General features: G+C 40.9%; 1 protein-coding gene and 1 long non-coding RNA gene across 2 annotated transcripts; both read left to right on the forward strand.

The window, feature by feature from the left end:
- The first annotated feature begins 304 nt into the window (after positions 1-304).
- LOC145541931 (uncharacterized) lies at positions 305-9882 on the forward strand. The gene is made up of 2 exons (XR_014079419.1): positions 305-375; positions 6191-9882. It is a non-coding gene; the product is annotated as an uncharacterized LOC145541931 (long non-coding RNA).
- Positions 9883-16442: 6560 nt separating this feature from the next.
- LOC145540447 (uncharacterized) lies at positions 16443-25105 on the forward strand. The gene is made up of 4 exons (XM_081574979.1): positions 16443-16606; positions 16722-17290; positions 18385-18483; positions 22784-25105. Exons 1-3 carry the CDS (start codon positions 16443-16445, stop codon positions 18387-18389), a joined length of 738 nt encoding a protein of 245 aa, XP_081431105.1. The 3' UTR covers positions 18390-18483; positions 22784-25105.
- The last annotated feature ends 2833 nt before the right edge of the window (positions 25106-27938 follow it).

Raw genomic sequence — 27938 nt, forward strand, 5'->3', positions numbered from 1 at the left:
AGGCAACAACTTCCAAATGGAAACAGAGCTGTTACCACGTTCATATGATCTTCACCTATTACACGAAATGCAACAATTAGCATTTCTAGCAGAATTGAAACTGCTAACACAACTTCTCTCTGTCCTACACCATTAAACTTGATTAGAAATCCCTTCACGATTAACATTCATCTCGCTGTATCGTGCTTGAAGGTTAATAATATCCACCATCTCTTGAGAGAGGGGGAGGGGAGGTATATGTGCAAAAGAGAAAGGCCGCCGGGAGAGGCAATTCCCCCTTCCGTCCACTAGAGGGGGGCGCTCCGCAGGGCCGGCGGGAGGATGGCCGAGACACCGACACACAGCATCCCTTCCTGCTGGCCTGCTCCTTAGTTGGTAAGAAGCAACATTAGTATTCATCGTTCTCTACTTCTCACCTCTGTCGATTTTAACTTCTCATAAAGACCCTTCAGAAATGCCGGATGGCCGTGCTGGCTTGGGGGCGGGGGGTGTGGAATCAACCAGCATCTTAAAACAATATCCAGTCTAATTCTTCTAAATCAACACTGCGTGAGTTAAATACATAACCTGTATGAACAGATCCTAAGTTTAAAACCCTCATAGATTCTGTAGCAACACGTGTACACTGCAGGTGTAGCTATGGAGGGGGCAGTGTGTGTAAGTTCTCAGGGAGAACACCTCCATTGTATATAACGCATAAAGAAATGTCCCCGGCCCTTAGCACACCGGCTGTTTCTGCTTACGGGGCTGAGTTATCCGTGAAATGCAGGACATTTTGTACTAAGTAGAGTACTTGATGGACTTTTTTAGACCTACTCTCCTGTGCAGGTTTGTATAATTAAGGAAGAAACAGACGTTTTAGCAATGAAAGACAAACCTTCAATTTTCCCCTCGTCAAAATATGTTATACTCTAAGAAAGAAGGGGTGAGGAAAGAGCCTGTTTGGGGTGGACTCCACCCAGATGGTAAGGCAAAATATAATACCTTTTTCTATCTGTAATAGTGTTCAGTGCAGCGAACTCTTTTTCTTGTTACAGTACAGTAAATGGGGTGTTTAATTTGGAATTCAATGTAGTCCAGTGTCAAGGTGCAGCAGTTTTATTACAGAAATACAATTTTATTGGAGGCTGAAGATTTAATTTCCACCTTACGTCGAGAGCCATAAATGGTGTGCCTATTTTACATTTTGCATAGCATTTGGTATGTGTAATTTCTCGTCTAATTTTAGAGTTTGAAAAGGTGGAAGAGTCACAATATGTAGATTCAAATTCTTCAACATTTCAGCCAGAAATGCCATTTTAAAATGAGCAATTTTCTGTTTTTTAATCATGGATTTGAAATTACTCCTTTCCTCCCGATTGAATTCTGTACCACATCCTCTCCAGTCCTTCCTAACGAGGTGAGCCACAAAGTTACCCAAGGAACACCCTTGGGTTGGAACAAATGCTTTCTTTGTTTAAATTTGTCTACTGGTTGGTATTGTACTTAAAAGTAAGATGATCGGGTGATATGGATAGTTTGCCTTCTATTCTGCTGCCTGTCTGTCAGGGTCACACATTATGTATGTTCTGATGGATGCATTTGGAATAAAAGAACTTGTAAATATGTTGGAAGGATTGAATTTGAAAGAAATAATAAAATATTAACTGTAAAGCTATATCAACATTGAAATCCAAATTTGGGGGGCTGTGTTATTGTTCTGCAATAAATAAATATATTTATTGCCACACATACACACACACACACACCCCTCATGTAGATGCTGCCTTTCCATCTGTTTGCCCTTTACAGCGTTAGTTCTCATCAACATTTCATACCTTCCCTTTACCACCAGGTGGAGCCCTTTGTTTATGGACATCTGTCCATTTCCTTTTTCTCGAAGATGCTCCCAGATAAATAGCTCCGGAGTTAAAATACTGTTGCAAACACGAAAATTTAACACCCACAGATATAAAAAAGTAAGGCTTTTTTCAGACATTGGTATAATAAACCTTGCCGTAAGAGTCCTCTTGCTACTAGATTTAATAGCTTTACACACTCCTATTTACAATTTCTCCACACCAAACAGAGAAATAATACTGTTGTGTGTGCCATAAACAGTGTTGCTGCAGGTCTATTTTATGTAGCACCATTGTTTTTATAATCTCAAATGTTTGGAAATTTCAGTCAAATGGCAAAAAAAAAAAAATATATGGTATACCCCTGTTTTTCTCAGTCTTAAAAATATACACCTCATTGAGAAGAAAATGTTTTCCTTCAGACAAAAGAGAGTGGTGATTCAGCTGTAGGCAATACAGAGCAATGTCAAATTCTTCTCTCAGTCAAATTTATCTCTCTTTGATTTGAGGTCCAGTAAAAGGTAAGTCAAAATCTATCTTACCTTTGGTTCTATTTAGGAGCTAGTTCATAATGAATACTAGAAGCAAGGCTTAATTATTATATTGTTCAATTATTTGACTATTTTTATTTTAAGAAATTAATCAAAGATCTTTTCATGAACAAAAGGCAGAAAAAGGTAAGAAAAATTTAGAAACCTGATTTGCATGTGCAAATAACTGTGGAATGAGCTCACCTAAACTTGCTTGCCAATGACCTCAACCTTGATCTGGAAAGATCATTTATTCACAAGTAAAACATTCACATGCTCTATGCTCACACTGTCTTGGATCTTTTCTCAAGGTAGATTACTAACTGCAACATTAGTCTATTCATAATATCTGCATTTACCAACACCATGGAGTTACGTGTTTAACTGAAATATCCTTTCTGTTACATTTTTAAAATTGTAACCAGGATTTACTCTCTTTGTACCGTATGTATCTAAAATTTTGTTTGAGCATCTGCAGAGCAGTAAGTAGAGGAAGATCTGTGTATGCTTTATTGCATCCGTGCCTGAGCATGGGAAATCTGGCTTTTCTCTCTTACACGAACTGGTTCTGCGATCCGAGATGGGAGGCTGTCTGCAAAGAAGCCCTCATACAACAAAATGCTGGAACCACCATTTTGCTGTTTGCTCGCACACAATGAAATGGTGGCATAGAAAACAGTTAACACATTGTGCCCACGAGAATTGTCTATGGAAGTATTCTACTCTCTGATCCAAATATTGAGCTTTTTAAAATGTTAATACTAAGGGGCTAAAGATATTGATCTTCTTTAACTATATAAAACCTGTGTGTGAGGGTGGGTGGATGTCATGCTGGAAGCATCTGCTGTGTACATTCAACTGAACGATGGAAAGAACTCGTCAAAAATGCGCACTTATTTATCAAACTGAAATAAAAGCCTAGATCCTGAGAACTGCTTCTGACAGCTCACAAAAGCTGTAATGGTGAATCTGGCCTTGATGCCTCCTTTCATTTTAGCATTCATGACGTGCAAATGACAGTGAGGAGATTTAAGGGAGCTTTTTTCCTTTTTTTAAAAAAAAAAATGTCCTGTAAAAATTAAAAACAGGCCCACATTTGACTCTCACCTGGAAGACCCCACACTCTTATTTTTGAGAGGAGCAAAAAACAAAACAAGGACCCAGGGTCCCTTCCTCTTCCACTTCTGCTCTTATTTTTAATCATTAAAAATGCTGCTTTGGCTGCATTTAAGTGTGGAAATTCTCATTTTTCTGCAATGCTTCAGAATTCCCTAGACTCCTTGGAGACACAGTGAGGAGCTAACCACACAGGGGAAATAGGGATTTTTGTGGTTAAAAAAACTGCAGTGTGTTTGGTAATTTTCCATAAGGAGGCAAAGTTACGAGTAGCTTTTTTCTTTTAAACATAATAACTTGAGCACTTAGTGTAGAGTTGTAGGTTTGAATTTTTTTAACTCATTGAAAGGTCTTACAAAATTTAACTCGACTCCTTTTAATATATATTTCCAGTATTTTCAAGTGTATAATAGTATGTCACACACACACACACAGACAGAATTATACAAGGCTACTGTCTATCAATAGAATATAGCCCTGGAGGACCCACCAGCAGGTTATGTAATATGTGACATAGACCACCAGGGGCTGAACTGAAACCACTAATACTTTTTTTGTGGGATCATTAGTTAGAGTGAAACAAGGTACCTAAGTGAAAAGATGAGGACGTTGACCTGGCTTGTTAATTTGCATGCCTTCACTTTCATTCTTTTTTGCATTGAATTAACTATGAATATTCAGTTTTATTATTTAAACATATTGTCACCCAGATACAGCACACTACTTTTCATATCTTTAACAATTCATCATGTAGTGTATTATGATTACTATTTACAGTTGGTTTTCAATAATACAAAAGCTCTTGCAAAAAACGCAGTTTAAATTTAAAACTAAAGAGAAGTTATTAGTTAATTTTTCCCCTGCTGTACTTTAGAAGGTAAAATCAATTATTTTGTTCTGATATTTAGATCTTAAATTTAAATCTGCCTCCATCCAAGAGGAGTGGGTCTGGGGCTTACGGAGCCAGCTTGCCTGTGTTCTTGACCTTGTGTTGACAGTCACCGGGAAGAGCATGTTCCCTCTATAAGAGCTACTTTACAGTTTCGGAGATGTGTCTAGACTTTTACGTGCACTACTGTCAGTTGCCCTATGTACCTTAAATCAATCCAATCCAATAAATTTAGGATTGTGGTTGAGAAATAAATGTCATGTCAGTAACCATCAACAAGATATCAGAAGAAAGAGTATGTAATCGTTTAGTCCAAAAATTAAGTTTCATGTTTTTAATTGGTGTCATATCCTGTCTTAAGTCTATGGTGCTTAAATCAAAGGCCACCACATTAACCTGGAAAGGAAACATAATAACAACTCCTTTCATCCCCTGGCTCAAATGTTTCTTTGCTCAACCCTCATTTTTGTTAAAACACTTTCAGGCAAAGACAACAGGAAACAGTAAACATGGCAACACCATGAGAATAATTTTCTGACGCACTATTTCTCTCTGTGTTCAAAGAGTGAGTTACACAGGGTGCAGAGGAAACTGCTGTATCATTAAACCCTATGCCGACGAAAACAGCCACTCTTCCAGCAAAGGGGATACCCCTCCTCATTTCATAAATCTTGTTTCCAACTAGACCGAAGCCAGGACTTGACTCTCGCTCACATCAAGAAACTGGTGAATCACGGTAATACGTTCAAAGGGAGTCAGGAGTAGCCAACGACCACTTCAGGGGCAGGGACGCAGCCAGAGGGCTGGCGAGGTTGTTCTAATACCCGTCATGACTGCAGATGGTCTTGGGTCCTCTCCATCCAAACAGGAGAAGATACACGGATAGACACCAATACCACCGATCATCGGTGCAAAGCAAAAACCATGATCAAGATTTCAGATGTGGAGTTGGCCAACTTCTCCCCTGTCTTCCTTCCCTCCCACCTTTCCTGCCCCCTCTTTGCCAAACAAGAAGCTTATTAGTGGTTGAGGGCCCAACAGGAAATGTTTACACCCGGTGCCAAATGCTAATCCTTCACTGAGGCCTTTCCTATATTTAAAGGTTTCAGTCATGGAGGCAAAAGGGATTCCAACAGAAATTTCTTAGGGAATATGGAGATTTGATAATTTGGCTAAGTGTATATTACATTCATTGGACTTCCTCTTTAATTAAGGACTACCTTAAAAGAGCACATTTCAAAGAGAGTTGAAAATTTTTTAAATTATCACTTAAAGCAATAACCAGCATGAAACTTTAAATATATGTTTGGGATGTGGGAAAGGGGATATAAGTAAATTCTCTTAGTAGGTTATATAACATTCCTTAATCTATCTAGACACAAGTATTTCTTCTTATCCACATATTCCATATTGTATTGTCCTGTAATATTTTTTAAAACTGGATTTGGCATGCATTTGTGATTCATAAACCACAGATATCAAGCCCTTCTAATCTGAATGTGGATAAAGGATTCTGGGGAAAACTCAGTAAAATTGTCTGACTGTTTAAAACCAGCTTGAATTTTAAATTTAATTAATTGAATTAAATGCATGGTATTAAGTATTTGCAAATTTAATAGAACCATATTCAACATATTTATTATTTTAGTATCGGTGGATTTTTCAGTGCCATGAACTGTTTTGCAGTTTTCCTAGCATCTCTTAGAGTAACTGAAAATTATATCCTTTCAAGCAAACTCCCCTGTTATGAAATGCTTACAAACATGTTTAGATTTAATATTTCAAATACATTTCCCTTTTGTGACCTTCTTCTCTAGGGCTCCTAAACCCATTTTGAGGTCTCAGCTTTCTCAATAAATATGTCAAAACCAGAGGTCTTTCAAAGAAGCTGCTGGGAACACAGATGCCCTTCCTGCACGGCCAGTCTGACAAGGTCCTGGGTCTCCATTCCAAACCGGCTTCATGTGGACACACACAGCTTCCAAATAGAGAAGCATCTCGTGCACTTTCCTGGAAACAACACTTCCAGAAAATATGCTGACCAAGAAGAAACAGCAGGGGTGACAGAAGTGGTCAGAGCGCTCGCAACATCGTAACAAGCACTAATTAAATGCCTTGCTTTTAAAATACGGCTTAAGAAAGCCAAATACAATAACTTCTTACATATGGTTTTAGGAACTAACAAGACCTGTAGGAAATGGTGCGGTCATTAGATCAGTGTCTCCAAAATCTCCTACAGCCATTAGGGACTAGGTGCTGTGCACTTTAGGGAGAAATGATGAGAATCTGTCTGATGTGAAGCTGATTTTTTTTTTCCCCTCATTTGTCTCTGAAGGGAATTTTGCATCTGTTTTAATGCACTATGCAGTCAATTATTGAAACGGCCAGTCAATTGAATATAAAAAGAACATTAGCAGCCTTGAAATCTATTTTTCTGATGAGGTACAAAACCAGGCTGAAAAAGAATTGTGAATACCAAGAGGTCAGGAACTGTGTTTTATCATATCGATAAACTTCCAGTTTCAATACATAGTGGGCATTTGATAATCGTTTGATTATTTACTGAACAAATATTCTTTCAGTGATTATGCTATTCCAGACATAGGCTAAGTTTTAGAGATACAGTAATCAAGAAGACAGACAAGGCATCTTTTGGAATATATAGACTGTGTGAAAATATTTAAGAACTGGATTGGTGGATAGGTAAATGAATCTAAAAGAAAAGTGTTTCTTGGATACAGATCTGATGTTACTTTAGGATGAGACCCACGGGCTGAATTTATGAAAAGAAATGTAAAGCCAGATCCCCAGCTGAGATGACTCAAGACTGTCAGTCTGAGCTCCTGGGGATAGAGCAGCCAGAGTTAAGTGAGTTTGCCAGGATCCTAGAACCTGTTCAAGGTCACTATTAGCCACTAGCATTCTTGGGAGAATATGAAGAAGTGCTTCTGCTAATAAAGGAAAATACAGGCCTAATACTTAAAAAAAAATTTTTTTTTACTTTGAAGTATGACTAAAAAACTAAAGGTTGGGTATATGTCTGTTTGACTCTGTTGTTAAGAAGAGACCTCTTGTTTCCAGGTATTGGTATAATACCTCTCGGGAAGATATGTCTTACTGGCCCCAAACTGCCTTTCACTCGGGCTGATTTCTTAAGCTCCTTGCTGGCTTTTTTTTTCTTTTTTAATCCTGTTCCCATTTGCCTTTTATTCAGGTGGTTAATATTGCTATTCTACCCCTTATCTGTACTCTGATGCAAACTGGGCTTCAGCAGCAAAATGACTATGAGAACAGGTCATTGAGGCTTGGTGAAGGAGCTGGAGATGGTCAAGCCTGCTCTTTCTAGAGCAGCTGCCTGAGCGCTTTGGGGCTGAAAAGTACACTGAACTGGGGGCAGCATCACAGGAGCCTCAGGTAAGGCTGTCGTTGGGACAGTGACTCAATCTAGCCACGCCACTGCAGAGGCTGATGAGAGGACATCAGAGTGGGGAAAAAAGCTTGCTAACCTGGATGTTTTCCATAAAAGAACTAGTTGGCTAAATTTTTATTTTCCAGTTGGTTGCTTTGCAGTTTAATGAAAAGGAATTTCTGAATGACTGGGTTGAGAACCCAGCACCTGACCCCACAGAAACCCTTGTCCCAAGTCACTCCTGTTTATCAACACTATTCACCAACCACCACCACAACCCTTCACAAAGGAAGAATCCTCACTGGATGTGATGCGATTCATTTCATACATTTACTCAACAAATGTGTACTGAGAAGCCCTTCAAGTGGAACAGCTCTAGATGAGCAAATTGGTAGGGGAGAAAAAGACTGCCAAAGGAGGTATAAGTAAAAATCATTGAAGCTGTAGCATTAGGAATATAACCTTCAGCCTTGGGAGACTCCAGATGCTAAAGGAAGCAAGTCTGCTTTTCTCTAGTGCCACGGGCTAGGACAGACTATTTTTGGTAATGCAGCTGATGAAGATAATGAGCTGATGATGGAGGTGATGGTGGTGACTAGCCAGAAGGTGATCACTGGAGCTGCAAACAATTTCTTATATTCAGTTTGCTATTTAATTGGCACACAAACCTGTTAAGTAGGAAACTGAGACTCAAAGAGGTTAAGTAACACCTAGTATTCAATAAATGGTAGAATGCGGATTCCACCTTCAGTCATCTGCTTCCAAAGCCCCTGGGACTATATGGCCTCTCTCACATGGTCTAATTGCTTATATTTGTGAGGCCATTTAATTTTCGAGTCAAAATTTAGGTGATTTTCATTCACACATGTGAGAGTTGCATGACTATTTTTGAAACCAGATCTGGAAGCCCATTAAGATGGTTTTTTAAATGCAACAGTCACAAGTGCAGTCCAAATATGAGTAATATTTGACGGGCTCCAAATCTCATTCTTCATATTCTCTTTTATATCAGACCTCTTCAAGAGGTGCTGCAGATATCATGTTTCAGATCCAAAAGGTGTTGCTCTTGAGGGCATTATGCTCTGTGAAATAAGTCAGAGAAAGACAATACTGTGTGATCTCACTTATATGTGGAATCTAAAAAATAACAAACTCAAAACAGAGATCAGATTTGCACTTGCCAGAGACAGGGGCAGAGGGTGAGGGGACTGGGTGAAAATGGTCAAAAGTTACAGTTACTTGTAGTTGTAAGATCCATAAGCTCTAGGGATGCAACATACAGCATGGTGACTATAGTTAACAATGCAGTGTTGTATATTCAGACATTGCTAAGAGAGTAGATCTTAAAAGTTCTCATCACAAGGGAAGCAAATTGTAATTATATGAGGTGATGAATGTTAATTAATCCTTTTTTGGTAATCGTTTTGCAATATGCAAATTTTCAAACACGCAATTTGCATTATATTGCATAATTTGAATTTAGACAATGTTATATGTCGATTCTATCTCAGTAAAACTGGGGAGGGGGAGGTTGCCCTTTCCTCTCTGGACAGTACAGTATTGTCCCAAAGCTGGCCCTGTGGCCACTGTGGCAGTCACGGAGTCCACACATGTGATGCTTAGCAAGGAATGTCCTCAGAGGTCCAGACCCTGGCAGCGATTGAGGGAGAATGGGGAGGAGAGGCAAAGCGAGCAAAGCACAGGGCGAGAGAGAGAGAGAGAACCCTGCTCTCCTGTCTTCCTCTTCAGTCCCCGGAGCCAGCACCACAGTCACCTCATAAACAGCCATTTGTCACCACCTCCTGGCTGGCCTCCTCCACAAGAGGCTGGCCTTGTCCCAAGCCCCTCAGCAGAGAGCTGCTCCCAGAAGGGAGCAAACGAGGTGTGTGGAGACAGAAGACCCAGAAGTCTTGGCTTCTGAAACATCTAAACTCGGGCAAGCCGTGAGCCTCTCTGGGTCCTTCTGGTTCTTCCTCTGTGAAATGAAATAATGAGCAGGTACCCTGCACCAAGTACCAAATAGCTAATGAGATCATGTATTTTCAATAGCTTCACTGAGTTGTAATTGGCATATAAATAAACTGCATGTATTTGAGAAATAATGCATTTGAAAGAGCACTTGTATGGAATCTAGAAAGATGGTACTGATGATTCTACATGCAGGGCAGCAAAGGAGACACAGACGTAAAGAACAGACTTTCGTACTCAGTGGGAGAAGGGGCGAGTAGGATGATTTGAGAGAATAGCATTGAAACATATACATTACCATATGTAAAATAGATAACCAGTGTGAGTTTGATGTATGAAGCAGGGCACCCAAAGCCAGTGTTCTGTGACAACCTGGAGGGATAAGGTGGGGAGGGATATAGGGATGTAGGGATAGGGGTTCAGGATGTAGGGGGACACATGTATACCTGTGTGATTCATATTGATGTATGGCAAAAACCATCACAATATTGTAAAGCAATTATCCTCCAATTAAAATAAATAATTTTTTTAAAAAAGAAGAGCACTTATAAACCACAAAACTTTCTTCTCTACCAGGCTCAGAATCTCCCAGTAGCACTCTAATTTTTCAGCACCCTTGAGCACTGAGGCTGCACCTTCTACCAATCACTACCTAGGCACTAGGGATATTTCTGCGAGCGAGAAAGACCAGGTTCACTGTCCTCCACCCCACCTGCCCTCAAGAGAGCTCTCCCAGGTCGATGTCATTCTCCTGTCAGAGTCATCCTTCCTTAAGCAAGCCCCCCAGCCCCAGTTCTCTCTCCCAGGACATCTCTTTCTATTCCTATTAACTAATTACCCTATCCCTCTTTTTCCCTGCAGCACTTGTAGGATGTTTCCTGTAATTTTATTTATTTGCATAAGATTTATGTATTTATTTATTGGTTTTGTTTTGACCTCACTGCACAGCATGGCATGTGGGGTCTTAGTTTCCTGACCAAGGATCGAACCCACAACCTCTGCAGTGGAAGCAGAATCTTGACCACTGGACTGCCAGGGAAGTCTCCTGTTTCTTGTAATATCATGTTGCAAAATTCTTACAGATGTAAGCATCATACAGGGATCTACCTTTGCCATATCCTCATAACCCAGAATAGACATATAAAATAGTTCTTGATTTCAAGAGTCTGTCAGAAAGGCAGGGCATGTGTGAGAAACTTGCTGAGGTAACAGAGCCCATCGTTGCCCCTCCATGTCACCTGCAACCATGGGCTGGTCAATCACACTGGGAGGGTGGCGCTAGCGAGGACACACTGATTCACGGCTTGTCCAAAGCCAACCACAGGGGAAACCACGCTCAAGGACATCTTCCTGCCGCCAGCAAAAGAAAGACGAGTGTCTCCTAGCAACCAGATTCCAGTGGCTTCCTGTCCTCACAGCCTGCCCGGGGGCTCACTGCTTTGTTGCCTTGAGGTTTGCATTTTGGCATTGCTGATCATTGCATTCATTTCTTGATTCCGGAACTGTAGGAATAAGATCTGATCTGCTGGCTAGCTGACTAATCTAGAGCTGAGAACCATTCCATTCATAACATGCTTTCAGCAATCACATAATTTTCAGGGAGCAGAAAGTGTGCTCTTAGCTTTAAAAGGGTGCATACATTTTTTCAAGATTTTATTTATATCAGAGCGGTTGGTTTGAAAGATACATAAGAAGGAAAAGTGTATATCCTTTCCATCAAATAATCAAAAAGTACTCAGACCTTTTCAAAAAAGATGCACTATCATTCAAAACTGGTTATAGCAATAAACTTTAACATGGCAAATTCACAGATGCAGAAAGAAAGGCAAGTCAAATTTGAAGAAAATGACTCAAGGTCCTTAAAAGTTTTGATGGCTTAAAATTATATCTGCTGCCAAATGGCTTGAGTATCATCAATTCTTTCTTTCCAGAGATTTTCAACTTTAGTTCTGATGTCCATAGTGCTACCTCTTTATGTCAGTGGGGTTAAATTCAGCAACTGATGTTGCTTTTGTAGTTTTCTCTTGTTCTTATCAAATATTCAGCAAGGCACAATGTGGTACTCATCTATTTTTTTTTTTTAATTTTATTCAGACTTCATGGCGAAGAGCTCAAAATGAATTCTAAATACAGTCTGTATTCCTAAAACTCTATAAATGTGAGTTAATATTCTGATTACTTTTATCTTTCAAAAAGGAGATGCCCAAGATAGAACGGTGAGTTGAGTGCTCAGAGGACTGGTCAACCCAGAACTTTGCCCAGCACCACCATCAGTGCTTGGTCTTACATCCCCAGCAGCAAATCCGGACTGGTGAGGCTGCAAGCCTCTCCATTAAGGCAGGGAGCTGGAGCTCTGTGGAGTCATGACCCCCTTGGAGGTACCTCATTTCCTCCCCCTTTCCCTCCCCTTCTTCCAGCAGTAAAGTCACAAGTCAAAGTTGAATTCTAATTGTTTTGGTGGTGGTAGAATCTCACCAACCCAAGACTGAGTCTTTTCTTCTCAAGAAAAGTATACTGCTTATCAGCTTTCGTCTTTTCATCATCCATTTTTGAAATCTAGATTTGGATGTATTTTTTACTAAGGGGTGTTGACTATTCCCTACAGTATCTCTCTCTTATGGGCTCTTGGATGACCTCTTTTGGGGTTCTGCACACATGTGTTTAAAGGTGCCATCATGTAGTCATGTAGTTAGAGCAGACTACGCCTGCACCACCTTTGCCTGCCATTAAGTGACCTTGTATATGGATCAAGGCTTTCCTTAATGTCTCAGTTTGCTCTTTACCCCCTGAAATGGTCAGGAAACCTATCAACTGGCTCAGGAGAATGACCATCTTTAAAGTCCGTGAAGAACTCTTGGTGAAAAGGAAAAAGTGCTCTGCCACCCACTTGTCTGAGTTCTGCTTTTTAAGTCTTTAATCACCCGCCAGAAGCCTGGCAGGCTACAGTCAATAGGGTTGCAAAGAGTTGGGCACGACTGAAGCCACTGAACACACACACACACACATGCAATTCCATTCACCTGTTGTTTTAATACTTCAGGTAAATTCAGCTTAATAATGATTTTCCAACAGGGGGAAAAAGTAATCCTGACCTCTCCCTTGGCTCTTTTCAAACATCCACTTGTAGCGGTGGGAGGAACTGAGGTAGGCAAGGCCCTGGAAGGCAGGCCTGTGTCTCGCTCCCCTGAGTCTGGCAGGCATTCAAATCACTGTACACGATGCTGATGACTCAAGACTTAACAGGTCTAGGTCCCAGCCTTCATTATTTCCATTTTCATGATGGTTTACACCATAAATCATAAATAACCACATTGATGAGGAGCTCTATAAAACCAAACAGATTGGAAGGTAGTGGAGAACAGAGGTTGATTAACCGCATAAATTTTACATTCCCAGAGACCAGGGTTAAGCTTCCAGATCTGTCATTTACTAGCTGTGTGACCTTGGGAAAGTCACTTGACTTCTCTGAGCTTCATATTTCTTACCTGTAAAAGATGAATTATGATAATTACCTATTTGAAGGTCAGTGTGAGGATGACATGAGATCATGTATCAAAGAGTTTAGCACAGTGTCTGTAACTACAGTTTATTGATTAACAAATGATAAGGGTGCTTTGATATGTGTTCCTAAATTAGATTATCTTATTGGTTATCTGTTACTTCTATACAAAGCACTGCACTGAATATTGGGACCCTTCTCCCCAAATTTGAGCTCCTTCTTTCCTCGGAAACTTTATACCTCAATTGCTAATTGAGAGACTATATACAAACCCATACAAAACTAAACAAGCAGTTAGACACACCTCTTCCTGGAGTGCTGTCCATTCTCAGTGAAGCCAAGCGCACACCTGGTGCTGATATTGACTTAGTTACTGCCCCTGGGTCATACCTGAGCAGCCAGGGCAGTCTGTGAAATAAGAGAGCGCACTCACCTGACAAATATTCAGTGACGTCTCCCTGTGCCAGCACGTGCTAGGTGATGGATAACTTAGTCTTCCTAGGGTTAAAGTAGCATTCAGGATCTTTTTTTATGTATTTCATATAAACTAACTCTTCTAACCCTTCAAAAAACACTAGGAGGGAGTTACTCTCATTAGTCCCATTTTACAGATGAAGAAACTAAACACACGGAGGTTAAGCAACTTGTCTAAGGCCACACAGGGAGTGCGCAAGAGAGTGAAATCAGACCCAAGCAAGTGGTTCTAGGGTCTGTCCTCTGCACCCCCATACCTTCCTGCTTGGTAAGCACTTGGTCATGTGAGGGGACCATTTCCTGCCTCTAGCTTGGTTCGTTTACTCCTCTTTTCAAAGACGGACTCCCTAGGTGAGAGGATTGGGGCTCTACTCTTTACTTTCAGCTTTGAACACTTCAGTAGGGCTGTAAAATCCCTGTGCTCACTAGCTAGCTCACCACTGACCAAGACATATGTCATCAGTTATCATATTTAAGGCAATCTCCCGCTCTTTTGAATAAGAATTACAAAACACACTTTGATGCATTCAAAATATCTATCTTAGCAGAGGTTTACTTCATAATCTAATAAAACAGATTTCTAACTTGAAGGCTATTACAGTCTTTGAAATATTATTTAAATTGTCCTAGACAGAAATTACTTATAAAATTGAACTGTCACTTTATAGCAGAATTAAAATTAATATGCTTTCCTGATTCCCACACTTGGGCATAAATTCCCTTAAGTAAAATGCTCTGAAATTTGGAGGGCTATAATCTGAACCCTTTTCTCTGTCCAGTCTTATGTCTCTTGCAGTAAAAGGCAAAACATATGATTCATCAGTAACAACCAGGATGAAGGAAGAGTGTTTACTCCCAGCCTGAGATCACTTTCTTTCCAAGTTCTTCAGCTACATTAGAAAAATCATTTGAACAAGAGAAAAAAAGAAAAACCACCTCATATCTGCAAATGGAAAACACTGTAAAAAGACAAACATGGCCGCCCAGATAGTCTCAGGACATAAATTTTTCTTAAAGGATGACTGCTAGCCTTCAGTTGCTCTTTCTAGAACCCAGACCATTTTGTACACACAGTAGACAGACCAGGCACTAAGTTTTGCCCACAGTTAGCAAATGGCATACAAAGAACAAAACTGCTCTCTTGAAGTTGAAATCAAAGAGCCCTGGTGAGCAGCCCCTGTGTACATCAGAACCCGAGAGTGCACACGTGTGTGTGGTAGAGGCGATCCAGGGAAGGAGGCACGCTTCCCAGGGGTTGTTTTAAACAATGACAGACTCCAAAATCCAAACGTGATGTGATGGAACATGCAACACACACGCGCACAAACACACTTGTGAAAAATACTGCCGAAGCCTCTCAAAGCCAAAGTTTAGAAGAACACGTGCCCTGGATACAGCAACAACAATTTCAAAATCACTCCATTTATGACTCTATTCCTCACTCTTTGATCACTTTGGCACACCACTTAGGAAATAACAGAGCAAAAGAAATATGAAGCTGAAGGCAGAAAATGTAATTATAAAACAAAGCCACCCACCTTGCTTTCGGGGTCAGGAAGCACAATGGCCTTCTTTTGCAGCAAGAATGAACACCAGTGTGTTTAATGACTACAAGGATATTTAAAAGAAAAGGAAATGGTTCTTTAAAAAAAAAAAAAAAGCTGCAGTATCTGTCCTCATAGTAAGTCTTATCCCCCCAAAATCAAAATAAAATAAAAGCAGCATACTGTGGTTCTTTGGCACAAGGCAGAAAGCAGAGTCCTCAAGTCACTATTCCCCTGTTTTGCGAAACAAAACAAAAAGCAACAGTAAAAGGTGCGGTTTGCCAGAAGGGGTTGGGGGGAGAGTTCCTTCAAATACCTCGAGCCCTCTTGGGACCCTCCCCGTGCCTTCTCTCGGCTTGGGCTGGAGAAGTCCTACGGATCAACACCAATGTCACCATCGGCTGCTTACATGCCACAAAAGTACACTTAGAAATGAGAAGACAGTGACTGACACGGATATGCTGGGCCAGCCTCACTGCCACTAGAACAGCCTTAAATGCCCACACAAGGAGACTAAAAAGAAAAGCACTGTTGAAATAGAATAATTATTTTTTATTGAGACCGCGGAAAGTCACATGACCCTGCATGTAGCCTTTTAGGAAAGCAACCGAAATGGTAAAGACCGACGCGGGGGCTGCTTCTTTCCTCCCGCCGCCTCTCAGCCCGTCCTGCCGCGTGTCCGCATTCTTCTGGGCGCATCTGTGGAGCTATTAAGTGGGATAATCCCTCTGGCCTTTGATACATTTCTGGACATGATTATTTCATTACTCGCAGTATATCAGTAGGATCATAATAAAAAGGACTTCTGACAACCTGCCAAGAGTTTTGTGGCCTTGTAAACACAAAAGTGCTCTAATAAAATTTTATTAAGTGTTAAAAAGTCATAAAAAGTGAAATAACATAAACTACAAAATTTACTGTCCTCAGCAAATGCTGAAAATATCGTCCACAGTAAAATTAAATTAGCATGTAATAGACAGAGAAGCGGTGTGGAGTGGATTTAAAAGAGGATCCAGGGAAAATGACACTGTAACCCAATCTGGGTCACGGGGATTTAATTCGGATTCTTGTCCCTAAATGTGAATAAATGTGCTGATTACAGACAAGAGCTGCGGGGTTACTGGAGTCTCACACATTGTCAATACTTTGGAAGAAATAATATATTGTGGACTGTAATGAGCTTGGGGAGACGCGGCGAGTGTCGCGGGGACCGGGTGAGGCGCAGGGCGGCCACTAGGGTGCGCTGCGAGACCGGGAATCCCCGCCGGGGCGCCCCCGCCGCCGCGCCGCCCGGAGCCGCAAGCAGGCAGCCCTCGCCCCCCTCGAGCTCGAATTTACAGTTCTTTTTTTTTTTTTTTTCCCCTTTCCCCTCTCTCCTGTGACATTTTCTCCAAATCGGAAAATGAAGTGTAAGCCGAGCTTTGCCACAGGCGGCCTTCAGTCTCCACTTTCAGACTCGAGGTCCGAGAGTGGGATGCGCTGGCCGCCGCGGGGCTAACCCCGGGGGACTGGGTGGGGCCCCCAGCGCTGCGGGCCGGGCTGGGCCTCTCCGTCGACCGAGGCCGATCAGCGGGTGAGGCCCGCGTCCGGCTCCGCCCGGGGCGCGGGTGCGCTCGGAGCTGGGCGAGCGGTCGGCCTCGCGGCGGGGTCAAGTACATCCCCGGGGTTGGAGCCCCCGGCAGTGGGAGCGAGCTCTCCCCTCGCGCAGCCCCCTCTCCGGAGTCCAGCGCGGCCCGCCGCCCCGGGGACCCCTCTCCCCGGCCCTCCCCGTCGGGCTGGCCTTCGGCCTGGGACAGGGACTCAGCCCCGGGCTCACGGCCACGGGCTCTCCAAGTCCAACGTGGAGACTCCGCACGGAAAAGAAGCCCGACTTCCTCTCCACGCTGCTTCGAGTGGAATCTGGAATCAGCAGGAAATTGCTGGAGCACCTTGCCCGCGCCTTTGCAGTCAGCCCTCGCTCTGGTGAAGAGAAGCATCTCCCACCAAAGTCTTGCCTCCCCCTCCCCCCGAAAGCCCCGCGCAGGTTTGTAAAGAGGGGTGCGAGATCTGCAAAGGATTTATCTTGCAGGAAGAAAGATGTCGGTGACGGCGCCCAGTGAAAGATGGGTGCTTTTAAGCTAGAGGTAACCAACGGGCCACGTTTTGTAGTCCAAAAAGATGCAAACGCTGCCATCTGAGGAGTCAGTATCAGGAGTGTATTACTTATAAGTTGGCGAAACAGGAAGTAAATGGGCAGTGACACATTTCGGGGCATCATTTTTTCTCAGGGTTGTTCAAGGTTTTCAGCTGCATTTAAGAATGAGTTGCTTTTTGCAAGGAAGTAAATACTTTTAAGTAAACCACTTGCTAAAGCCCAGAAGAGGTAAGTTAAAGTTACCACCTAAGATCCTTTAGTTTCCTGTCAAGGCTTGTGCGGGTTACAAGGAAGAGGATGCCTTGTATTTTTAATTTTCCAGATGGCAAGAGCATTTGATTTTTTGTGTGGCCAGGTAATGTCCAAGGCAAATGGAGGACCCGAGGATCTTTCCCTAAGCAGTGTTCACTTGACACTTCTAGCTTAAAATAACTATAATTAATTTACAGTGGGAATTATAGCCCATGTTTTAGACTTTTGGGTTTTAAGTTATCAGAATGAAGTATTCTTTAACAGCTTTTTAAACAACTCTGGGTTTTTTTTGTCATTTGAAATGTATTTGAAATCTGGCCTGGAGCATGGAGTTAAAAATCAAAACAATTTAAATGTGGTTTGACATTTGCTGTCAAAGACTTTGAGAACTAATAAAAACAGAATTTAAAAAATGGATATAAATAATAAAATTTCTTTTTGACAACCGTGGCTGCTGGGGAGAAGGGACAGATGACATGGCAGTGACTTTGAGCCATTCCCTGCAGACAGCAGTTGTGAATGTGGTCAGTCAGTGCTGCTTTCAAAAATGATGGACAAGAAGGTTTAAGGAGCATATATAGAAACAAATATTTTACTGCATAGGATTTTCTCAAGAGTTCAGATTGGAAGTTTTGTATTTAAAATTTCACGATAAACATTTCTTCGTTGATTTATGAAATTCAAACGGAAACTTTATACTTGCGTTATTTTGTTTTGTGTTCACATTTCAGATTGAAGTTCAGCTGTCCCTCAGAAAAAAGTATTTCCATAACTACTAAAAACATCAGGATTAGTATTTTTTTAACTCTCTTCAAGTAGATATCACTGAAGTAAGTAATTTTTTTAAAAAAATTTAACCAAGATTAGCATGACCCTATTCAAGAGGTTTGGTTTATTCCAAAACTATAAATGTAATGTAGATAAAATTGTAATATCAAAGGTTTTTGTAAAGAAACTTGGGAATGAATACATTTTATATGACTATTAAAGCATGTTTTAAACCCTAACTATTCCCCCTTCCAAAGAAAAGTCAGAGTTTTCCATTCTATAGAAATATTATAATCAGGTATAAAAAAATTATTACTATAATAACAGTTCTGTCAAGATGATGGATACTTTTGAATGTATTATGAAGAAAAAAATATTTTTGGTTCTTCATGTGTTTGAGGTACTTGAAAAGGCAAGAAATTTGTAAAAACATTTTACTATCAAAATATACAAGACCATTAAAATGTGCAAGTAATTAGATTCTAAGTGACTAAGAAGTATTTTTTTCCAATGGCTTTTTATTCTTTAAAATTTTTATGTATTCTTGAATGATTGCCTTTCACCCATTCCAAGTATTTTGTTATATTATCTATATAATAAAAATATAGTTGGCATGTGTTGCCTTTTACCTTCTTCATGAACAGTTGAGAAATATTTTAATCTTCTTTTATATGTATATGGGATAAATTTGAACATGTGCCTTCTTGGAGTGAAAAACAATCCCAAGTTCATTTTTCTCTCCAAAACTTGACATTGATTCTGATCTCTTAGTTTTTATGTACACAAACTGTTATGGAAATCAATTTGGCCATGCCGGTTTATAGGGAAATTTTAAGCTAGTGCAAGTTTAATATGAAAGAATATATATTAAGATATGAAATAACTACTAGCCAAAATTAAATCAGGAAGTATATTTGTATCATTCACTTGTTTAGATGAGTGAGCGTTTGAAAGGTAGTTTTGCACTCAGGAAAGATTTCCCTATGTTCTGTATTTATGAATAGCTAAATTATTCTCCCCTGCAACTTAAAAACTCAATAGCCAGATAACAAATTTATGTATTTTAAGGTGACTAAGGCTTAGGATATAAGAAGCAGATTGGCTTCATGAAAGAAAGCAAGTATTTAAAATTGTACCTTAAAATATAAACTTGATTTCAGTTTCTGACAGAAATACTGTGCCCAGGTCATCAGTTTTCCAGATCATTTTTAAAGCAGCATGTAAAAACTACCTTTCCACATTAGAAGTTCATATTTAAGTTTCCTTAACTGCAAAATCACTGTAAAACAGAGTGTTTTACGTTAAGGACCATTTCATGTGTTGGTCCCATTGATTACATATGAATGTATAAAAATCTGGTTTAAAAGACCAGTAAAAGTGAGGAAATTCCAAGTCAAGCTGGCTAATTCCATTCATAATTCATCCTGAGTGCCTGACTTAGGAAGCTTGCACACAGTTTATAGCTATACATAAAAAATAAGTTGACTTGTTTGGTAAACAGGGAAGCAGAGTTAAATTTGACTTCCTTGCTCAGAAAGGCTTAAGTTGATACAACCATGGAATGTAGGTTAAGCTTTCTGTTTCCCCAGGAATTTTCCAATCTCAATCCTTTTTTGGGTTTTCGCTTTTGGAAAACGTAAACACAGGACAACTTTTGTGTTCTGAGATGGGGCTGACTTTCACCCACCCGTTCCCTTCCTGCTCGCATACTGGTTCAGGAATTCTTCTCAGTGCTGGGGGAGCACAGAGGCCCTGCCATGAGAAAACAGCATTCACCGTATCTCTGTCCCCATTAGCTATCCTAGGCCCTCTTTTTATTCTGAGCAAACTGGGCAGGAATTTAGTACGTATACTCACATGGTTCAAACTGCTAGATCCACAGCCCAAAGTACTTTTGGCAGTTGGCAAGAAGTCCATCTAGACTTTGCATTCTGAGCTGGGAACAACTACTGAAGGATCGTATGCTTTGACATTGAGGAACTTCCAGTCTGTCTGTCAGACCTGAAACAATCCATCTGCTTGTTTTCCAAAGCTGCGCTGTCGGGTGAGGCCTTCTCTTAGTTTTGACGTTTAGGAAGATGTTAAAACATTTTTATACAGTTTCCTAAACATGCTGAGTAATTTGTAATTTTAAACCAGACAAATTTTAAGGGTGAAAACTGGCCCAGAGAGCATCTTTACACAATAACTTCAAACTGCTATGAACTTTTTAAAGTGACTTTTTAAAATAAGATCTTGAAAATGTGGGTTTCTGGTGGCTACTCAGAATAGGAATCCTCAGAACCAGTTAATATTCACCAAACACGCTTCATTAAACTGGAACAAACATGATGTTGAATTCCTAGCTCCCCATTTTCCTGAATGTAGGTCATTTTCTGTCCTTACAATTTAACGATTGAAGGGATTTCCTGTCTTTGAAGTACAGCAGTTTGTCACTTGTTTGGATTACCCTCTTTAAAAGTTGGGGCTCCCATCCTACGTTGAAAGACTTAGCGACTCCATCCATGTTCTCTGGCTAGAGTTTCCCAGCTCACTAAAGGCAGTGATACCTGCCCATGTGGGACTTTGCTTTACAAGTCGGTGCCTGCAGAGCCCATATTCCAGGTTAGAGCCTTCAAGAAAAGCCCAGAGTCATGCGCCCACCTGGGTGAAGCCAAAAAGAGGTAAGCTTTCATAATGAGGGGCCATATATCAAAATTCATAACTTTTGAGAACTGGAGTAACTTGTGTTCAGGCATTAGAGTCTCATGCTAAAACAGAACGTAACAAGTGAGGCCAAATGTGCCAGGTGGGTGAGACCCACCTAAGAAATGACCGACATTTAAATGTGCTTTTTAAAATGTGCTATTTGTATTTGTGTGTTTGTGGTCAGGTGCTCAGTCGTGTCTGACTCTTTGCGACCCTATGGACTATAGTCTGCCAGGCTCCTCTGTCCGTAGGACTTCCCAGGCAAGATTACTGGAGTGGGTTGCTATTTCCTTCTCCAGGGAATCTTCCCTACCTGGGGATAGAACCCAGGTCTCCTTCCAGCATTGCAGGAAGATTCTTTACGCTGAGCCTTTGGGGAAAGCCCCATCTTTTTAAGAATGTCCAGTATTTCATCATCTCTTCTGATATGGATCCTAGTAGACTAGATCCAATATTTCTAGTGAAAATGTGCCTATTTAATTAGAAAATGTCATTCACAAATGACTGATGCTTTAGCAGACAGCAGTGAATTGCTTCTAGGAGCTGGAGCGATGCTTATTTTTGCCAAGTAAGGCAACAGGCTCCAGATCTGTTTGTGAACTACAGCACACCCTAGGTGAAATACAGTGCAATTTGTTGTTGTTCAGTCACTCAGTTGTGTCCAACCCTTTGCGACCCCCATGGACTGTAGCATGCCAGCCTTCCCTGTCCTTCACTATCTCCTAGAGTTTGCTCAAACTCATGTCGATTGAGTCTGTGACGCCAACCAACCATCTTGTCCTCTGTATACAATACAACAGGTGAATGCTATTTGCATATATTTACATGACTCTGCCTACCTTGAGCATATCCACCAACTCATCACTGCCAAGACTCAACTTATTCTTTGTTTGCTAGAGCAGTTCCTTTATTGTTTGAAAGCATAGACAAGAATAAGGTATCTTCACAGTATCCCCCTCCCCAAGACCATTCTCTTCTTTTTTTTAAGTAAACCTTTAGAAGTTTAGGAATTGGAGGGCTTTCTCTTTGGAGAACTGGACTCATGTGTGCGTGAAATTAAGATATTCTGATAAGTGAAGGGAAGGAAGTTAAAAGAGATTTCAATACTGTTCTGGTTTAAGTTTGCGATCAAATAAGGTCATGATCAAACAGAGAAGAAAGGAGGTAGAAATTGAGCAAGTTAAAGAAAGGGGTATGAGGTTAAATTCTGCATGATCGTTTCATAATGAATTGGAATGAAATTCTGATGACTAGGCATTTTCTTTTTGTGGCTATCACTTTGACCCATTTAATTTCTCTGGAAGAAATCATAATCATTGTAACTGAGCTTCCCTGCTGGGCTGTTTTCTGGCTAGTAGCATTGGAACCATCTGGGAAGAAATGTATCATCACCACAGAACATCCGTCTGAAGGGCACACCTCTGTGTCTCTCACAAAGCAAGTAGCACTTGGTCCAGCCAAGGAGATTCATGCATCTGTCTGGTTTTTGTGAGTGTTTCACTGATCATCTTCCTGGTCCTTGCCCTAGGCAACTATTAGTATAAGCCGAGGATGTGTACTATCAGAACAGATTCTCTGGCCACCAAATGAATAGTCTTGTCTTTAAATCATCACACACTTCTGCAACTTTCGTGTGGGTAAAAATGTTCCAATTTTCCTTTTGTTACATCACAGATGCTGAGAGAACAAGACAGGTGGAAATAGGATACTGAACAGCTGAATATCTCTGCAAACTCGAGCACTTAAAACAGTTTGAAGTCACGCGGTGCTCTTTCTTTTTTTAATTGTCTTCAGTGAAACTCCAAAAACCCCATAATGTCTACCTTAAAAGGATCAGGAATATTTTAATTGGGTAATAGCCATCCATATTTTCCTTCTGATAAATTAAAAGGAATTAAGGATGAAATTTTATGATGATTATAAACTATTACTGACCCAAGGGACAAGAACAATTATGAAACATATGTCCTACATATTTGGCATGAATATGAATTTAGACTTTTAAACCCTTCATCTTAAATGTTCAAACAACTTATTAAAGCTTATAAAATAATATTCACATAATGATAACAGGGTAACTTATAATCATGATTGATATTATATCATCAATATTACTGCAGGCTCCATGCCAAATAGTGAAGCTGACTTGGTATTTGCCTGTTGGACTTACGATAAAAATAGATACACTATAAAAAAGATGAAAGATGATAATGGATTTTGTGTATCTGAGGTCCCTTTTGGTCAATGATTGTTTTAAAATGCTTTTCATACAGATCACATCTCCTCTCTTCTCCCTCCTGCTCCCTTTTCTTCTCTTTTTTATTTTTTTTGCTTTCTCCTTCACACACAATTATGAACCATTAGAAGGAAAAGTGCTTTCTGAAAACCATGAAAAAATTGTGAATTTGACTTGTGACGACTAAGTACTGGGAGTGTTTGTTGTTGTTGTTGTTTAGTTGCTAAGTTGTGTCCGACTCTTTGTGACCTCATGGACTGTAGCCCGCCAGGCTCCTCAGTCCATGGGATTTCCCAGGGAAGAATACTGAAGTGGGTTGTCATTTCCTTCTCCAGGGGATCTTCCTGATACAGGGATCAAATCCACATCTCTTGCATTAGCAGGCAGATTCTTTACCACTGAGCCACCAGAGAAGGCACAAGTATTGTGAATAGATCTGATCAAATCAAAACTTGATTATCTAGCAGCTGCGTGAGGACAAATTCAGCATACACAAATATGAATCCCTATCTGGGGCTAACCCATCAACGTTTAGACCAGCTTTGACCAAACTCAGGATAGGAGTCTTCTTTGAGAGCAAGAGAGTATCTAACTTTGAGTCAGAGCTACTTACCGCCCTCATGATCAGTTATGGATCAAGACAAACTTTTTTTAACGTATTGAAGATGACTGGGGCAATTGCCAAATCCCACAACATGGGCAAAAATGGGCATTCTAATTGGAGGGGCTGCCTATGTCCACATGTTACTTAGACCTAGCCCTGCAGAGCCTTACAAGCTGCCATTCAAACATTTACTATATGTTAGTGTTAAGCCCTTTCAAGTGTGTATTTAACTGTAAGTAGTTTGTTCCACTGAAGCATTGGAACTTTCTGGCATGACTTGCCTCTGTTATGACTATATGGGATACCCAAAGACTGAGCCTCTCTATCCATGGGCTAGGGTTTTGCTCCCACTCCACTGTGTGACCTATGGCAAGTTACTTAACTTGTCTGAGCCTTTGTTTCCTCATTTATAGAATGAGGGCAGCCGTGACTCTTTGCAGCATTAGTTTGAGTATTGACTACTAATGAGTACTGAATGGCCTAATATTCATAAGGTATCTGGAACACAGTTTGCAGCAAATATCTGATACTGAAGTTGCAAGGAAAACAAGATTAAATCTTTGATCTCAGTTTTTCATTACCTAAAAATTTAGAGATCTTTCAAAAAGAGAGAGCCTCTAAATGCACATTTGTAATACTAGTGTCTTGTTTGCACCCAGAAATAAGAGTCCTGAACTCAGATTTGAGATTTAATATCAGCCAAGCTTGCCTCCTCCAGGAAAATATCTTTGCCTAACAAAAAATGAGCTTAGTGCTTTTCACTCCAATTGATCTTTACTAGACAAGTCAGGTCAAAAATTCACCAAAAGGCCCTGAAGTACACTATTTAAAGAAAATTTTTGAAAAAAATGAAAATGAGGGAAAACAGTTTGCTACTCTATTTGCAGACTGGTAGGTAATGTAAGAATAGCAGAACATGTGGAGCTTTTTTTCCTAATTTGTGTTTAAAAAAATATTCTTCTGGGAAGTGGCTTTTATGTGCCTAGATTCATTCCATGGTTAGTTTTTATGGCCAAGTTATAAACTCTTGACTATAAGCACCTAGAATAGAAATGCTGACATACCTGTAACTAGAGCTGTGTGATTGACATCCCCATCATGTTGTAACTGACACACAAAATAAACTTAGGATAATTGCGGCATAGTTTGAGCAACAGAGCAATATGTCTGAGCTTATTGTAACAGTTTGACAAACTGCTTGATCTGGATCAGCCATGTGATTCCCATTTATTGCCTGTCTTAACAAAACCTCAAATCTTCACCAAAAGATGGAAAGGTTAGTTTATTGCAACATGCTATGATTTTTGAACTGAAATCAAGAAACACCACACTATTTTATGTTGATCCATTCACTCTTCCTTGGGAGCTGAGGAAAAGACACTGGGAGAATATATGAATGACGTAATCACTGTTGAATCAGTACAAAACAACAGAAAGAAATGCTATAATATCTCCACCACCCCCACCCCCACCCCCCACCCCCACCCCCACCCCCCACCCCCACCCTAGAATTGTTCCTACATATTTCACTTCATTATCATGGCTATAAATACCATCTTGAGGGTTTTGGTTGCTTATACAGTTGGCCAAAACACTGAATTTGGTTTTTTTAGATCCTACTGTATATCGTGGCAACTGCCTGATTTCCTTTTAAATTTTCGATATTCTACCTTTATCCTTTACAAGTGTCTTGTCATATTAGGGAACTTTCTAGTCTTTTTTTTTTTTCTGGCTCATTTTAATTCCACTAAATTATAGCAAGATAATCACACAAAAGCTTAGTTCTTCTGCCTGGTTTTTCCTGCTGACCTAGATGTCCTCATGTGTAAAGTGAGACTCTTTAAGTGTCATTCTAAGATGGCAAAATACCAAAGTATACTTAATAATCTGGACCTTGATCAATTGGTATATATTGGAAGACCCTAGTATGTCTCATCCGTTCTCTAGGTGGGTGGGATGTGGAGGGGGGGAGTCCTTGTTTGCAGGAGAGGACATTCTACTCATGGTCATAAGGTATCCGTTTATTCAAGAAAGTAGACCATTTGTGTGCGGTGTGTACCTGAGTGTTTCAGGAGATCAAAGGAAAGAAATATCAGTGAGAACAGAATGAGCTCCTAACATGTTCTCTGGAGAGGTGGACTGCACCTGTGCTCAGGAAGCAGGGGCAGCTTTGGATGGATGAAAAGAACATTTCCAGCGAGGAGCACATGGTGGGTGGAAATACTGAGGCGAGAATGAGCTCGTTCTGTTCCTAGAATTGTAAGGACATGAAGAAATTGTTCCATTTGTATGTACCCTCTGTCCTTACTATTTTTGTTCATTCAGGGTCATCAGGTTTTCCTGGAGACAGATTTGACAGTCTGCACACACTATATATTTACAGTATAGCAGTAAATGACAGTCTGCTTCCTTGAAACTTTTCATCTGACTTCTATCAAATCTGCTTAAAATGCTATTCTGGATCATGCCACCTCCCTGCTTAGAACCCCTGCCTGACTGCATACTGCTCAGTCTCCGTAACCTCCCCACTCCCACCCCTGCCCATCCCGTGAGCTTCACTGCACCTCCAGACGCATCTCACTTCTCACAACCTGGCTGCAGCCACCTGGAACTGCCCATATTTTCTCTTGTCTCCTGCCCTTCCCGGAGAAGGCAATGGCAACCTACTCAAGTACTCTTGCCTGGTAAATCCCATGGACAGAGGAGCCTGGTACACTGCAGTCCATGGGGTCGCTAAGCGTCGGACATGACTGAGCGACTTCACTTTCACTTCTCACTTTCATGCATTGGAGAAGGAAATGGCAACCCACTCCAGTGTTCTTGCCTGGAGAATCCCAGGAACAGGGGAGCCTGGTGGGCTGCCATCTATGGGGTCACACAGAGTCGGACATGACTGAAGCGACTTAGCAGCAGCAGCAGCAGCAGCCTGCCCTTCCTGTGATCTCAGATCTCAGCTTAAACATCGGGAGACCAGATAAGGCTCCTTGGCTGCTCACCCTTGCAGCTCCCTACAGGAAGCAAGTTTCATTTGAATTTCTTCCTTAAAAACTGTCTTTCCCATGAGACTAGACACTTCTTGCAATGAGAAACCATGTTTGACTTGATCATGAGTGGCTGGCACAGAGCCTGGCACCATCCATTCATTCAAAACTTCCTATTAAGTTCCAGACCCTAATACTACAGGGAGCAAAATAAAGAAGCACTGTCTGTTCTTAACAGTTCACTTGGGGACCAAACACAAAACAACCTAAAAATAAAATTTATAATGTGTATATATTTACAGTATAGCAGTAAATGCTCAGGAGTAAAGCAAAGCCGAGAAAGAAGACAGAACGTGTCTAGTACAGGAGAATCTTTAGGCAAGTGGCCAGGGAAGAGGACCTTACTAAGACAAATGGAGACAAGTGAACAGAGACCTAGAGGGAATGGCGGAAATGAAGGGCTGAGCCATACAGATTCTGAGGAAGAGCAGGTGGACTGTGGAAACAGCAGGTGCAAAGGCCAGTCTGGGGCACCTTGGGAGTATTCAGAGGTCAGTGGGCTGGAGCGCAGAGAGTGAGGAGGAGAGAGGGAGAGGTGTGGTCAAAACAAGGAGACAGCAAGGGAAGGACAATAGTCATGCACAGAAACAAATGGGTGTAGGACTGTTGTTTTGCTATTATTTCTTGTCTTTGGACTAGAAGACCCCAAGAGAATAAGCTGTGTCCTTTACTGCTTTAAAGACTATTTTAAATGACATTTTAATGCTTTAAAGTAATGCCAGTAATTCAACATAGAACAAAGCCTGCTCTCATTAGCTTGCTGAGTGAAAGGACACCAATGCAATCAAGCCTCCTCCTCCTCCAGCCCCAGGATCTTAATGCAAAATGCAGAGGGACCACGTATCACGTAGTGAGCCCATGACCCCAACTCCTGTCTTTGCAGGAGATTAACGCATGGAGGTGAAAGAACATGAATGTAGGTAACTTAATGACCAAGGTTTTCATTTT

Source organism: Giraffa tippelskirchi, chromosome 3 (assembly GCF_054371585.1).
Source record: "Giraffa tippelskirchi isolate mGirTip1 chromosome 3, T2T-mGirTip1v1.2.pri, whole genome shotgun sequence".
NCBI lineage: Eukaryota > Metazoa > Chordata > Mammalia > Artiodactyla > Giraffidae > Giraffa > Giraffa tippelskirchi.